This window comes from Oncorhynchus keta, chromosome 8, assembly GCF_023373465.1.
Source record: "Oncorhynchus keta strain PuntledgeMale-10-30-2019 chromosome 8, Oket_V2, whole genome shotgun sequence".
Classification (NCBI taxonomy): Eukaryota; Metazoa; Chordata; class Actinopteri; order Salmoniformes; family Salmonidae; genus Oncorhynchus; species Oncorhynchus keta.
The window spans coordinates 29,459,530-29,475,626 of NC_068428.1; the positions used below are offsets into that span (position 1 = coordinate 29,459,530).

Below are 16,097 nucleotides of genomic sequence, written 5' to 3' on the forward strand. Positions count from 1 at the left end.
ATAGGTATGCACGTCATCTGCCTACGTTATATAGGTATACACGTCATCTACCTACTTTATATAGGTATGCACGTCATCTGCCTATGGTATATAGGTATGCACGTCATCTGCCTATGGTATATAGGTATGCACGTCATCTGCCTATGGTATATAGGTATGCACGTCATCTGCCTATGTTATATAGGTATGCACGTCATCTGCCTACGTTATATAGGTATACACGTCATCTGCCTACGTTATAAAGGTATACACGTCATCTGCCTACGTTATATAGGTATACACGTCATCTACCTACGTTAGAAAGGTATGCACGTCATCTGCCTACGTTATATAGGTATACACGTCATCTACCTACGTTAGAAAGGTATGCACGTCATCTGCCTACGTTAGAAAGGTATGCACGTCATCTGCCTACGTTATATAGGTATACACGTCATCTACCTACGTTAGAAAGGTATGCACGTCATCTGCCTACGTTATATAGGTATACACGTCATCTACCTACGTTAGAAAGGTATGCACGTCATCTGCCTACGTTATAAAGGTATACACGTCATCTACCTACGTTATATAGGTATGCACGTCATCTGCCTACGTTATATAGGTATACACGTCATCTACCTACGTTATAAAGGTATACACGTCATCTACCTACGTTATATAGGTATGCACGTCATCTGCCTACGTTATAGAGGTATGCACGTCATCTGCCTACGTTATATAGGTATACACGTCATCTACCTACGTTATAGAGGTATGCACGTCATCTGCCTACGGTATATAGGTATGCACGTCATCTGCCTACGTTATATAGATATACACGCCATCTACCTACTTTATATAGGTATGCACGTCATCTGCCTATGGTATATAGGTATGCACGTCATCTGCCTACGTTATATAGGTATACACGTCATCTACCTACTTTATATAGGTATGCACGTCATCTGCCTATGTTATATAGGTATGCACGTCATCTGCCTACGTTATATAGGTATACACGTCATCTGCCTACGTTATAAAGGTATACACGTCATCTGCCTACGTTATATAGGTATACACGTCATCTACCTACGTTAGAAAGGTATGCACGTCATCTGCCTACGTTATATAGGTATACACGTCATCTACCTACGTTAGAAAGGTATGCACGTCATCTGCCTACGTTAGAAAGGTATGCACGCCATCTGCCTACGTTATATAGGTATACACGTCATCTACCTACGTTAGAAAGGTATGCGCGTCATCTGCCTACGTTATATAGGTATACACGTCATCTACCTACGTTAGAAAGGTATGCACGTCATCTGCCTACGTTATAAAGGTATACACGTCATCTACCTACGTTATATAGGTATGCACGTCATCTGCCTACGTTATATAGGTATACACGTCATCTACCTACGTTATAAAGGTATACACGTCATCTACCTACGTTATATAGGTATGCACGTCATCTGCCTACGTTATATAGGTATGCACGTCATCTGCCTACGTTATATAGGTATGCACGTCATCTGCCTACGTTATATAGGTATACACGTCATCTGCCTACGTTATATAGGTATACACGTCATCTACCTACGTTATATAGGTATACACGTCATCTACCTACGTTATATAGGTATGCACGTCATCTGCCTACGTTATATAGGTATACACGTCATCTGCCTACGTTATATAGGTATACACGTCATCTACCTACGTTATATAGGTATACACGTCATCTACCTACGTTATATAGGTATACACGTCATCTACCTACGTTATATAGGTATACACGTCATCTACCTACGTTATATAGGTATGCACGTCATCTGCCTACGTTATATAGGTATACACGTCATCTGCCTACGTTATATAGGTATACACGTCATCTACCTACGTTATATAGGTATGCACGTCATCTACCTACGTTATGTAGGTATGCACGTCATCTACCTACGTTATGTAGGTATGCACGCCATCTGTCTACGTTATGTAGGTATGCACGCCATCTGCCTACGTTATGTAGGTATGCACGTCATCTGCCTACGGACATAATGACTACTTTTTTCAGCTTCAGTATAAAATTCCAAACACTTAAGACAGTGTCAATAACCATCAATTGCCATACTGTTGGATGTTAAGAATAATGGCTGTTTGTATTCTTCGTAAAGCAGATTGCATTTTATTCATCCCTTTTAGTGAGTTTGCTTATAAAAAATAATACTCCTGATTCTACCAGACTATTGATTGATTCATATGATCATGTTTGACTTTAAGTGAAGGTAATGGATAAGATGGTAGAATTCATTTTTGGCAACTTTTGAATACACAGTTCTTTCTGTGAGAAATGTCTTGTTGTGGATATAGATACCCACCTTCTTTGTGGTATGTGGCTCCTGTTGGCATGGTTTAATTTCGGCCCCTAAGCCCTTCCCCTAGGGCCCCTACCACTTCACTGTAAGAAATGGATAGCAGAGAATGAGTAATCAGTATACAGTGCATTCGTATCTTATTCTAAAATGGATTAAATCGTTTTCCCCCAACATCAATCTACACGTAATACCCAATAATGACAAAGCAAAAACAGGTTTTTAGGAATTTTTGCATATTCATAAAAACTTAACTGAAATATCACATTTACATAAGTCTTCAGACCCTTTGTTGAAGTACCTTTTGGCAGCGATTACAGCCTTGAATCTTGTATGACGCTACAAGATTTGGCACGGTTTCTCCCATTCTTCTCTGCAGATCCTCTCAAGCTCTTTCAGGTTGGATGGGGAGCGTCGCTTCAGATATTTTCAGGTCTCTCCAGAGATGTTAGATCTGGTTCAAGTCCAGGCTCTGGCTTGGCCACTCAAGGACATTGAGACTTGTCCCGAAGCCACTCCTGTGTTGTCTTGGCTGTGTGCTTAGGGTCGGTGTCCGGTTGGAAGGTGAACCTTTTCCCCATTCTGAGGTCCTGAGCACTATGGAGCAGGTTTTCATCAATGTGTACTTTGCTCTGTTTTTCTTTCCCTCGATCCTGACAATTCTCACAGTCCCTGCAAAACATCCCCACAGCTTGATGTAGCCACCACCATGCTTCACCGTAGGGATGATGCCAGGTTTCCTCTAGACGTGACGCTTGGCATTCAGGCCAAAGAGTTCAATATTGGTTTCATCAGACTAGAGAATCTTGATTCTCATGGTCTGAGTCCTTTAGGTGCTTTTTGGCAAACTCCAAGTGGGCTGTCATTTTTATTTTCTTTTACCTTTATTTAACCAGGCAAGTCAGTTAAGAACAAATTCTTATTTTCAATGACGGCCTAGCAACAGTGGGTTAACTGCCTGTTCTGGGGCAGAACGACAGATTTGTACCTTGTCAGCTCGGGGGTTTCAACTAGTCCAACACCTTAACCACTAGGCTACCCTGCCACCCCTCATGTGCCTTTTACTGAGGGGTAGCTTCTATCTCGCCACTCTACCTTAAAGGCCTTATTGATGGAGTGCTGCAGAGATGATTCTCCTTCTGGAAGGTTCTCCCATATCCACAGAGGAACTCTGGAGCTCTATCAGAGTGACCATTTGGGTTCTTGGACCAATGCCCTTCTAACCGATTTCTCAGTTTTGCCGGGCGGCCAGCTCTAGAAAGAGTCTTGGTGGTTCCAAACTTCTTCCCTTTAAGAATGATGGAGGCCAGTGTGTTCTTGGGGACCTTCAATGCGGCAGACATGTTTTGGTACCCTTCCCCAGATCTGTGCCTTAACACAATCCTGTCCCTGAGCTCTACGGACAATTCCTTCGACCTCATGGCTTGGTTTTTGCTCTGACATGCACTGTCAACTGTGAGACCTTATATAGATAGGTATGTGTGTGTCTTTCCAAATCATGTCCAATCAATTGTGTTTACCACAGGTGGACTTCAATCAAGTTGTAGAAACATCTCAAGGATTATCAATGGAAACAGGATGTACCTGATCCCAATTTCGAGTCTCATAGCAAAGGGTCTGAATAATTATGTAGATAAGGTATTTTCTAAAAACCTGTTTTCACTTTGTCATTATGGGGTATTTTGTTTTAGATTGATGAACAAAACAATTAATTAAATCCATTTTAGGATAAGTCTGTAATGTAACAAAATGTGGAAAAAGTGAAGGGGTCTGAATACTTTCCCGAATACACTGTAATGATGTTCCATCTAGCTCTTCAAGACCCTTAGCTCCATAAGTGGAGCTTCTATAGGGCTTTCATCTGTCCAGTATTTTCAAATGGGTAGGAGGGGGGCTAGGATAAGGGACTAGAGATCAAAATGGAACTGGGCAGTACTTTTATATCAGTCAAAACTTCAAGTATATGTGTATACAGAATATATGTGGAAGGGTTTATACCAGTGGTCGCCATCCGGTCAATCAACTAGGAATGCCCTGAAAATGGCATTGACGTTATGTGCACTTGATTCAGAAGCCTTGTGCACCAGGTCAGCAAAGTTTTCCCATTTTACATTTACATTTACATTTAAGTCATTTAGCAGACGCTCTTATCCAGAGCGACTTACAAATTGAACCATTTCATTTGTCTGAAAAGACCAACTCTGACTACCTGGTGGACCGGGAAATCTGTGGCTAAATCGAGACTTACTGCACTGGCCAATCGGATAGTTCAAAACCCGCTCCTACAGCGCTTCCTTGACCCCTGCCATAGCAAAGTTTGATTCTGGCCTACGTGAGATCGAATAACTTTTAAAACCATGACTTGAGAGAGACTGTCAAAGAGTACAGCAAAGAGCTGCTGTCCGACTGGGGAAAAATAGCTTTGAATGGTCATCCAACTCAGAATTATATTTTTCTAGACCTCCGACTTTCCGACCTGAGGATCACTGACATCATGATTTTACCTATTTTTTTTCAGAGTTCCCAGTTGTCCTGTTCAGTACCATGACCATTAGGTGCGGGTATCATCAGTCCAGTAAAAATAAAATAAAGGGAATTATTTCAGTTTATGCTCAGCTGTGCCTAGGGCTGTGGAGGTCACACAATTTCTTCAACCGGTCATTGTCAAGCAAATAACTGTCGGTCTCACAGTAATTGACCGTTCACTAACATAAACACATTTAGCATCTCCTGGCTTCCACACAGCCTGCAAGCCATTTTAAAAAGTCTAATAAATCCATGTAATATAGCCTACACCTTCACAATAAGTACATTATTTATTTTAGACATGTCTAAAGAAGCATGATATGAAGAAAATGTAGTCTATTTCAGAAGAAAATAATAGCGTATTCTGAGTTGTCCTGATGTGGCTATGCAAAATGGCTGTGGGCTACATTAGTTCATTTAGCAGACAAGATGTGCTTATAATTTGGTGGTATTATTTTATAGTATGAAGAATACAATTGAATAAAGCTGAATTAAAATATAAATATTTTCTCCAAACGATTGGAAGGACTGCGCACATGCGGCTATTCTGCGTTGAGCGGTTAACAAAAAAACAAGTACTCCCATTAGCTTTGATTTTTAATACATTGTAAGGCTTGGGTAGGTTACTTTATAAATGTAATCCTTTACAGTTACTATTTACCTGTCCAAAATTGTAATCAGTAACTTAACTTTTGGATAACCCAAACTCAGTAACGTAAACTAATTACATTCAGTTACTTTTAGATTACTTTCCCCTTAAGAGGCATTAGATGAAGACAAAAATGGATGTTACCAATTGAACAACATCTATTGCAGGATAAATCAATGTTAAACTTTACGTAGCTGGCCATATGGATGTTACATTTTACTTTATGGGTTGGTTATGTATACTTCTTCTAACCCATCACTTTCTGCTACATATAATAATACAATTAAATTATATCTTTACATTAAAACCCAAAGTATCAGAATTCCAGTTACTCCAATAAATGTTATACATCTTGATCTTCAAGAATAGGACTTGAAAGTATGGAAGTATAGACTAGCCAAATGGTTTTATCTGAGCGTAACCCCAAAACTAATGATTTCTTAGCCAGGCCTACTGTGTTGTTTATGATTTAGTTGCCATGGAGGACTGATTGGGCTCATTGATTTGAGTTAAAATGAAAATTAAATGCCGCGCTCATTGAATGGCATGCTTTGAGCACTATTAAAAAGTGATATTTACATGTGAAAAATGAATGCCATATGCTGCATTTGCTATGGGCCTATTGTTTACCTTTTTAGTTGGTGCCACTTTGATATCTTGATAATATATAGATATTTAAAGGGCAAATCTATGTATGAAATAATAACAAAAGGGCCTCGCTGCCTCTGTTTTGGTAAAAAGCTGAGGGCTGGGCCTGGAGAAATATAACCACTCAGATTAATAGACAGCTATGGATGCAAGGACTTACCATCACTGATATCAATTATAGTTTTGACCATGTTATAAGGTTACACAGTGTTTTTTTTTACAATATTTACAAACATTGGAGATAAACAAGTGGGACAGTTGAACGAAGCTCATGAGGCATTTATACAGTTGAAGTCGGAAGTTTACATACACTTAGGTTGGTGTCATTAAAACTCGTTTTTCAACCACTCCACACATTTCTTGTTAACAAACTATAGTTTTGGCAAGTTGTTTAGGACATCTATTTTGTGCATGGCGCAAGTTGACTGTGCCTTTAAACAGCTTGGAAAATTCCAAAAAATGCTGTCATGGCTTTAAAAGCTTCTGATAGGCTAATTGACATAATTTGAGTCAATTGGAGGTGTAGCTGTGGATGTATTTCAAGGCCTACCCTAAAACTCAGTGCCTCTTTGCTTGACATTATGGGAGATCAAAAGAAATCAGCCAAGACCTCAGAAAAAAGATTGTAGACCTCCACAAGTCTGGTTCATCCTTGGGAGCAATTTCCAAATGCCTGAAGGTACCACGTGCGCAAGTATAAACACCATGGGACCACGCAGCTGTCATACCGCTTAGGAAGGAGACGCCTTCTGTCACCTAGAGATGAACGTACTTTGGTGCGAAAAGTTCAAATCAACCCCAGAACAACAGCAAACGATCTTGTGAAGATGCGGGTGGAAACAGGTACAAAAGTATATATATCCACAGTAAAACGAGTCCTATATCGACATAACCTGAAAGGCCGCTCAGCAAGGAAGAAGCCACTGCTCCAAAACCATCATAAGAAAGCCAGACTACGGTTTGCAACTGCACATGGGGACAAATATTGTACTTTTTGGAGAAATGTCATCTAGTCTGATGAAACAAAAATAGAACTGTTTGGCCATAATGTTAGGAGGAAACAGGGGGAGGCTTGCAATCCGAAGAACACCATCCCAACTGTGAAGCCCGGGGGTGGCAACATCATGTTGTGGAGGGTGCTTTGCTGCAGGAAGGACTGGTGCACTTCACAAAATAGAGGGTGGAAAAATGAGAGGGGGGGGGAACTATGTGGATATATTGAAACTATATCTCAAGACATTAGTCAGGAAGGTTAAGCTTGGTTGCAAATGGGTCTTCCAAATGGACAATGACCCCAGGCATACTTCCAAAGTTGTGGAAAAATGGCTTAAGGACTACAAAGTCAAGGTATTGGAGTGGCCATCACAAAGCCCTGACCTCAACCCTATAGAAAATTTGTGGGTAGAACTGAAAAAGCGTGTGCGAGCAAGGAGGCCTACAAACCTCACTCAGTTACACCAGCTCTGTCAGGAGGAATAGGCCAAAAGTCACCCAACTTATTGTGGGAAGCTTGTGGAAGGCTACCTGAAACGTTTGATCCAAGTTCAACCATTTCAAGACAATGCGACCAAATACTAATTGACTGTATGTAAACTTCTGACCCACTGGGAATGTGATGAAAGAAATAAAAGCTGAAATAAATCATTCTCTCTACTAATTATTCTGACATTTCACATTCTTAAAACAAAGTGGAGATCCTAACTGACCTAAGACAGGGAATTTTTACGAGGATTAAATGTCAGGAATTTTTAAAAACAGAGTTTTTAACTGTATTTGATTAAGGTGTATGTAAACTTCCAACTTCAACTGTATGTATTACATTAATGTTACATTATGTTACATTACATGAATGTTATGGTATGTATGTGGCAACTGTATGTGTGTGAGTTTGATCATGTGTCCATTAGGACTATGGATTGGGGTTTTTTATCAGCAGGAATTAGATTGATCAATTAATGCTCAGCTTTTATTACATAAGCTGGGATCCGCATTATGCAGCTGTTACAAGAGCGCATTTTTCACTGGCTGTCCACTGGTTTCAAAAACAATGATTGATAGGCAGCTTCTCAAATTCAACCATTATTGGGTTCAAATACACAGTTTCTGAACAGCCATCCACAACAACCACAATCCGTATGGCGCAAATAGATAAATGAGAGGGCAGCAGTGTGATTCAAATCAATATCAATAATAAGTCCTGTCCGTATCGCCGTAGACTACCACTGCTCTAATCCTTACCTCCTAACGTTTAATCAAGTTGGAACATCTTTAGATGCCGACAGTAGTCGCACCATTGGAGGACATGGCTTGGACGGTATCCCACAAAAGTCTATTCCTGCCTCTTTCCCGCGCTCCATCAAACACATTTGGTGTGTCATCGTAGTGGTCTCAGGTGGAACAAACGTAAACTTATGCCTTTTTTCAATGCTGATTTTGAATGTCATTGAGAAAAAAGAAGTGTCAAAGATCCCCGAGTGTGCTGCGCAATCCAAAGCGCCTCTCACTCACAGGCTACAAGTGAAGACAGACACATCAGGGATGCAACTGCGTGCATCCTTATCCAATTCCGAGATGCATATTGAAGGTATTGGAAGAACTGTCCACATTTGCTTTCCTTCAGCCAACAAGATCAGTAGACCTAACGAACAGTAAAAGCACTAGACTATGTCAATTTACTATCCCCCATAGTACAAAGTCGACCTATTCTGTGCGTTAGATCCCAAATTAATAAAATCAGTAGCATAAAAAAAACTTTTTTTATGCAATGTGGCTCACACAACAGATCAGAATGTTTATAAACTATAGGCTATTTCTTCACATTATAGGTGCAGTAATGTTCACAATGCATGTCCCATTAGCAGAAAACACCATTATCAACAGTGACCGCAAATGCAATTGTGCATTTTATTATAAAGGTGCATTTTTACGGTGAAAATTAAGCTCACGCACTGCTTATACATGCCAGTTAGGCTCTACACTCCTTGTAAAGCGGATTAATGTACTTCATTTTGAGAAGTTATTGGCCTCCCGAGTGATGTAGTGGTCTAAGGCACTGCATCGCAATGCTAGCTGTGCCACTAGAGATCCTGGTTCGAGTCCAGCCTCTGTCACAGCCGGCCACAACCGGGAGACCCATGGGGCGGCGCACAATTGGCCCAGCGTCGTCCGGGTTAGGAGAGGGTTTGGCTGGCAGGGATATTCTTGTCCCATCTCGCTCTAGCGACTCCTGTGGCGGGCCGGGCACAATGCACGCTGACACGGTTGCCAGGTGTTTCCTTTGACACATTGGTGCGGCTGGCTTCTGGGTTAAGCGGAGCAGTGCTGCTTGGCTGGGTTGTGTTTCGGAGTTGCAGCGATTGGACAAGACTGTAACTACCAAGTGATAATATTGTCACCCATCAGACTGTTCTTGATTTAAACTTGTCTTTACATATACTAAATAATATATGTGTGACATTTGTTTTGATTTAGAATAGACCATCATGCATCATGTCTCGAAACAGGGGCAGGGGAAAAATACATGTAAAGTATGCACTTAAATGGCGAATGGAGGACGCTTTTCCCTGTGGTTTATTTTCATGCCAGCCAGGTAGGATATACTCCCGTTGTAAATATAAGCAATGTGCTTAGTATTAGGAGAGTTGAGAAATAAATACAGTAGGTCTAGCCTATTAGCAGCAATCAGTCTGTTTTCTCCTGCAATTCGATTGCCTATAGAAATGTTGTGCAACATGAGCTCATGGGCTCTCATGAAGTGTTTGATTAGATTATCCAAAATGTTTGCATTGATGTTAGTGATTAGTGGGAAAATAGAATGCTGAGTACCAGGCAGTTAGCATGTTTGGTAGGTTACTAATGACCAGCAGCACTATCAGAGCTTGGAGAAGCCTAATTACCGTCACTAAATGGTCATGTATAATTTGACTGCCTTCATGACTCGTGACCGCTGGTGTGGCGGTAATACGGTCACAGCAACAGCGCGAGCTGTGCCTCAGAAGTGCTACACCAAATGATATATTTTGTAATCAAAGCTCAAGTTTTGAAATATAATATGGTCGAGAAGAACAATATTGGCAAGCCAGTTACAGAACTGTTTTTTTTTTAGGTTAATGGTATGTTCTTTAAGTCTGGTTTAAAAACTAATTGTGCGGTAGATCTCGGCACTGGTTTAGGTGATAAGCTAGGGATTAAAGAGATACCAGGGTTGTATTCTTTAGGACACAGTGTAGCAAAACGGAAATGATGAGAAATACGAAAAGAAACCATCTTTTTTGTTATTGGACAAATTCAGATAGACAAGCAGGGAGGGACTGTTTCCTTCCGTTTTGTGCCTAATGAATACGTCCCCGGCCATATTACCCTGTTTTTAGGAGTGACATTAACAGTGTGTCTCTCCTCCCCAGGCCTAGTGGTGCAGCATGTGATGACCCACGCCCAGAACAAAGGTTCTCTTAGCCAGAGTCGTAGCACAGTGACGCAGGAACACTGCCCCGATAGGCCACATGGTGAGACCATGGGCGGGGCCTGGCCTGAGCGCACGCTGCGATTCGGCAGGACCATGAAGAAGGGCGGAACTAAGCGAGGAAGGGGCGGGGTTAAAGAGATGATGGACAGGAGGGAGAAGACTCCGGAGCGGAATAGGAGGCGGAGCAGGAAATCTTATCCCTTACGAGGAAGGGGAGGTGCTCCGGAGGAGGAGGGACTTAGCTGTCACGTTTTGCTCACCCGACTGGAGAAGGATATCCAGGAGCAGGAGGACACCAGTGAGAGGGGGAATGATTCGCCAACTCAACCGTCCGTCAATCCTGAATCGCGGAGCAAGAAACTGGACAAAGGAAAAGACAAAGCCAAGGGGAAAGTCCTGGCAAAGAAGATGATACCAAAAACTAAATCAAAAAGCACCAGTGATGAGCAGGGGTCGCCATTTCCAGAGCCACGTAAGCGACGGCTAGCTTCTCTCAACGCTGAGGCTGTGAACAGTCTGCTGTTGGAGAGACCTAACGAGACCCAGCCGGCTTCTAAACAGGCCAGGAGACAGCAGGATGAGCCTACCAGCGGTGAGTCGTTCCTGGGGACAGATGCAGCCAGGCGCGGGGTGACCGGCAGTCCTATTGCTCCAAGAGACAGCAGCAAGGCCTCCGCATCGCACAAGCCTGACCCGTGCCAAAGCTCCAGGAAGACTAAGAAGGTCTCCAAGAAACCGGCCAAACCAGACAGAGGACAGAAGAAAGAGATGATGACTTTACAAATGTTACACACCCCTGCTCCCCGACGGCTAGCTGGACTCAACGCTGCCGCGCTGCTAAGGTTAACGAGCACCTCGGCGACTAGCAAACAGCGAGTGAAAACGACATCAACGACTACGACGATGGACTGCAAGGCTACGAGCACCGCATCAGTTGACGTGAAGCAGAAGCAACCGCAACGGCGACCGAATCTTAAAACGTGCAGTCGCCAGCCTAAGCAGAAGGGAAGGCAGTTGATTCCAGAAGAGGTAGGCTGTTCTGCCTGCAAGAAGTCCAACTTCAAGAAGCCCAAAGTGGAGTGGGAGTCTGGCGGTTGCACCCACCGGCTAACCAAACCAGGCTACCAGTCGCGCAGCATGCTAGCCTACCCGTTGAAGCCCGTCGTCAAAGAGGAGCAGGTGGAGGCAGAGCTGAGCCCATACTACTGCTGTCCCCCGGAGGGCTCTGTGGAGTACTGCCATCGCCTGGCCTTGTTCCTGGGTCAGCAGGCCTACGCCGACTCTGAAGAACGACCTTTAAACTCTGCCCTAACCTCTGTGAAACGGGAGTGCCTAGTGACGTCACCCTCCCATCCCCACTCCCATGCAGCCCTGACCCTCAGCCCCCACCCCTGCCTCTGCACCGCTGACCCCGCCTGCTTCTCCAGCTACTACGTCCACATCGCCCATCCTACACACCCTGGAGCTCCATCAGCCAACCTCAGCTCGCGACCTCTGAACTTTGGCTCCTCGACACTGTGTCCCGGTAGGGTGTCTGGCTCCAAGCTGCTGGGTCCTCCGGTGTCCCATTCCTCGACACTGGCCCATCCTGCCTTCTGTGGCTCAGTGGGCACTCCCTGCTACAGCGAGGCCTGTCGGGTCAGCGGCTACACATACAGAGCCATGCAGCCGGTCAACAGCAGGGGTTGCTCTTTCTCCACAGGCTGCTCCGGGTGTACACACAGCATCAAGACAGGTAAGAGGAGGACACATGGAATGTAGGCCTACTGACTAGGCCTCTATATGCTGATTTAAAAAGTAGTGGTAGTTTGGAATTATTTAGTGCATGTACTGTAAATATAATTTATAAGGGAATTCTAACTCATTGAGCACACACTCAAAGGCACATCCATTGTTTATGCTTCTCAGATTACAAATGAGGATGTGTTATTATCACCTGTGTGTTCTCGCCATTTGGCGTGATAGTGACTGAATTATGTTTATTTTCTTACAAGAGCAAGACATTTTTGTCTCTCTGTCCCAGACATTGAGTACATTGCAGTAAACAAACAGTATCTACAGGGAATCAGAGAAAAGCATGACATAGGACTCGAGTTAGGCCTATGTAGCATAACATCTAGTGAGGCCTATGTAGCATAACATCAAGTGAGGCCTATGTAGCATAACATCAAGTGAGGCCTATGTAGCATAACATCAAGTGAGGCCTATGTAGCATAACATCTAGTGAGGCCTATGTAGCATTACATCTAGTGAGGCCTATGTAGCATTATATCTAGTGAGGCCTATGTAGCATAACATCTAGTGAGGCCTATGTAGCATAACATCTAGTGAGGCCTATGTAGTATAACATCTAGTGAGGCCTATGTAGCATAACATCTAGTGAGGCCTATGTAGCATAACATCTAGTGAGGCCTATGTAGCATAACATCTAGTGAGGCCTATGTAGCATAACATCTAGTGAGGCCTATGTAGCATAACATCTAGTGAGGCCTATGTAGCATAACATCTAGTGAGGCCTATGTAGCATAACATCTAGTGAGGCCTATGTAGCATAACATCTAGTGAGGCCTATGTAGCATAACATCTAGTGAGGCCTATGTAGCATTACATCTAGTGAGGCCTATGTAGCATTACATCTAGTGAGGCCTATGTAGCATAACATCTAGTGAGGCCTATGTAGCATAACATCTAGTGAGGCCTATGTAGCATAACATCTAGTGAGGCCTATGTAGCATAACATCTAGTGAGGCCTATGTAGCATAACATCTAGTGAGGCCTATGTAGCATTACATCTAATGAGGCCTATGTAGCATAACATCTAGTGAGGCCTATGTAGCATTACATCTAATGAGGCCTATGCAGCATTGTTTATGGAGTAAACACTAGTCCATTCTTCCTCCCTTCGCTCTCTCTCCAGAGGGTTACTCCTCCCCCCAGGGTGACCACAACCCCTCCCTTCTGGTTTCTCCCTCACTCCCCCTCTCAGGCTGTCCCCTCCCTACCACCCCCTCCTCCACCCAGGCCAAGCCCCGTCTCCTCACCCCCCTGTCTGACCGCAGTGTGCCCCAGGCCAGGCTGAAGCTGGCCAGGGAGTGCCCTCAGGGCTCCAAGCCCCCTAATGGCTCTCTGTCCATGGGGAGAACCAGGCTGTCCCAGAAACAGGCAGCTCCGACACACAACCTATCTCCCGCCAAGCAGAAGCGGGTCAGCCACCGCCGGGCCACCAACGGGTGGCTGCCTGTAGGAGTGCCCACAGAGAAAGAAGTGTTCATTGCGGTATGTGGGATCAAGTTTGTGTGTGTTGAGGTACTGAGAGTTTACTTCCTTCATACTACCATGGTAACCTAACCATCCCTAGCTTTCAATTGGCTCATTGTTGTTAATGAGAATGTGTTCCGAGACCTTTCTGATAGAATACTGCTGATGTCGCCAGTGACTGGAGAATAAAGATAAGTGTGTTTTGACTGTGTGTGTGTGTATCAGGGGGAGGACGAGACGGCCTTACGGCAGTGTTATGAAGGAGTACAGAGAGACGGCGAAGTGATACGTGTCCGAGACACAGTGCTGCTGCGCGCCGGTCCCCGGAAGAAGTCCCTGCCCTACGTCGCCAAGATATCAGCGCTATGGGAGGACCCCAAATCTGGTGAGAGAGACAGCAGGATGTCTGAACCTGTTGTTGGGGTATAATAAGTGTGTGTGTGTGTGTGTGTGTGTGTGTGTGTGTGTGTGTGTGTGTGTGTGTGTGTGTGTGTGTGTGTGTGTGTGTGTGTGTGTGTGTGTGTGTGTGTCAGGGTTTCTGGCGCTGGACAATGTGGTAGGGAAGATTTGAATATTTTCTAAACACTGTTCTAAACAGCGTACCTGATAGCGGTCCCATATGTGACAGAGATGAACATCTCTGTTAGAAACTTAGAAAGAGGGGGAATCTAAAGATGCAGCAGGATGGGTTGCTAATATGACTAGGATTGTGCCTTTGGCTTCTGGGCAACAAAATAAATTCTATACAGAATACTTCTCCAGAAAGCATGACTTAGCCACAGAGGAAAGGGGGGAATCATTAGGTTATTTAAATAAATAGCTGTGGATTGTTTCAAATCACAAGCTCGTAGGCCTATGCCTATTTGGGAATGGCCTGCACGCTTCAATTACCATTTGAGAAATAAAAATAGTAGCTCTTTAATTGTGCACTAAAACGGTTTTTAATACGCGATTGCATTTAGAATTGTTGTGCAATGAATGGGCTTGTAAAAGCCCAAGTTTTACTCCAGTAGCACCCAGCTGAGGCTCTGCAGGAGAAATCCTGTTCAGAATAGGCTCTGTATGCTGTGCGCGTGTGATAGTTGTGTTGAATGAATAAGATACATGATGACTAACCAAAATAAACACAGGCCAATTTAATTCCAATAAATGATGCAAATTAAACTATAGACCGATAAGCATGACGGTCAAATTAATTTACATCGACTGGTATTTCCATAAATTTTAATTTAAAACATTTGCAATGGGAATTTGTTTTCTTCTACCAGTCATTTTGGCCTGCAACAGTTTTATTTATCAGTTAAAAAATGTTGGGGTGCCAAAAACCGTCTATTTCCGGCTAAGGGAATCTCTGGTGTGTGTGTCTGTGTGCTGTGAATGGTTGTTTATGTCTGAAATGCTGCTTATGTCTGGCTGGTTAAAGACCCGGCTGGTACTTTGATCCTCTGTAGTTGTTTCACTGTCTGCTGTGTGTGCACGTGGGTGTGAGTGTTTGTTTGTGTTTGTGCGAATGCGTGTCTGCCTGTCTGGTGTTTTGACCGTGTGGGTGTGTGTCTCCTCCTCAGGAGAGCTGATGATGAGCCTGTTCTGGTACTATCGACCTGAACACACACAGGGAGTCCGAGACCCCAGCATGCACTGTGAGGTGAGGACAACTCTCTGACTCCACAGAACAACTCGGGATAACTCTGCTCTACTCAACTCTGGCTGCATCTCAGTAGTCTAAAGAGGCCTCTCCTTGTCTCCTTTCTTCGTCTCCTTTCCTTAATTTCAATAGTCTAGAGCCCTCTCCTTGTCTCCTTTCCTTCATCTACACTGATGTGTGCTGACATAACTGGTGGAAGCAGGTTTCCAGTAGGCTTTTACTATATTGCTTTCACCTGTCTTCTGTTTCTCCATCAGTGCAGATGCAAGACATGCGAAGAAGAATGAGATTCCGTGCCTCTCATCCATCTTGTCTCTGTACCCTTTTGATTGTGTGGTGATTGATATTTCTATGTCTGTTTCTCTCTTTTCAGAATGAGATTTTTGCATCTCGGCATCAAGACGAGAACAGTGTGGCCTGCATCGAAGACCGATGCTATGTTCTCCCATTAGCGCAGTACTGTCGGTAAGAAACAAAATATATATATACACAGACACACACACACACTGAGAAAGACCGTATATCCATCATTAACACACACCATTGGAC

The 16,097-nt window shown here is 43.6% G+C and overlaps 1 protein-coding gene across 3 annotated transcripts in view; it reads left to right on the forward strand.

Moving 5' to 3' along the window:
- Window positions 1-16,097, forward strand: part of LOC118387067 (bromo adjacent homology domain-containing 1 protein-like) — a 37,894-nt gene that overhangs the window by 14,263 nt on the left and 7,534 nt on the right. For 2 of the 3 annotated variants that reach the window (XM_052523964.1, XM_052523965.1), the window contains exons 2-6: window positions 10,584-12,380; window positions 13,563-13,921; window positions 14,129-14,288; window positions 15,469-15,548; window positions 15,922-16,013. In XM_052523964.1, coding sequence (XP_052379924.1) covers window positions 10,604-12,380; window positions 13,563-13,921; window positions 14,129-14,288; window positions 15,469-15,548; window positions 15,922-16,013 — 2,468 coding nt within the window. In that variant the 5' untranslated portion in view covers window positions 10,584-10,603. The remainder of the gene's footprint in view (window positions 1-10,583; window positions 12,381-13,562; window positions 13,922-14,128; window positions 14,289-15,468; window positions 15,549-15,921; window positions 16,014-16,097) is intronic. The other variant, XM_052523966.1, reaches the window with a different exon arrangement.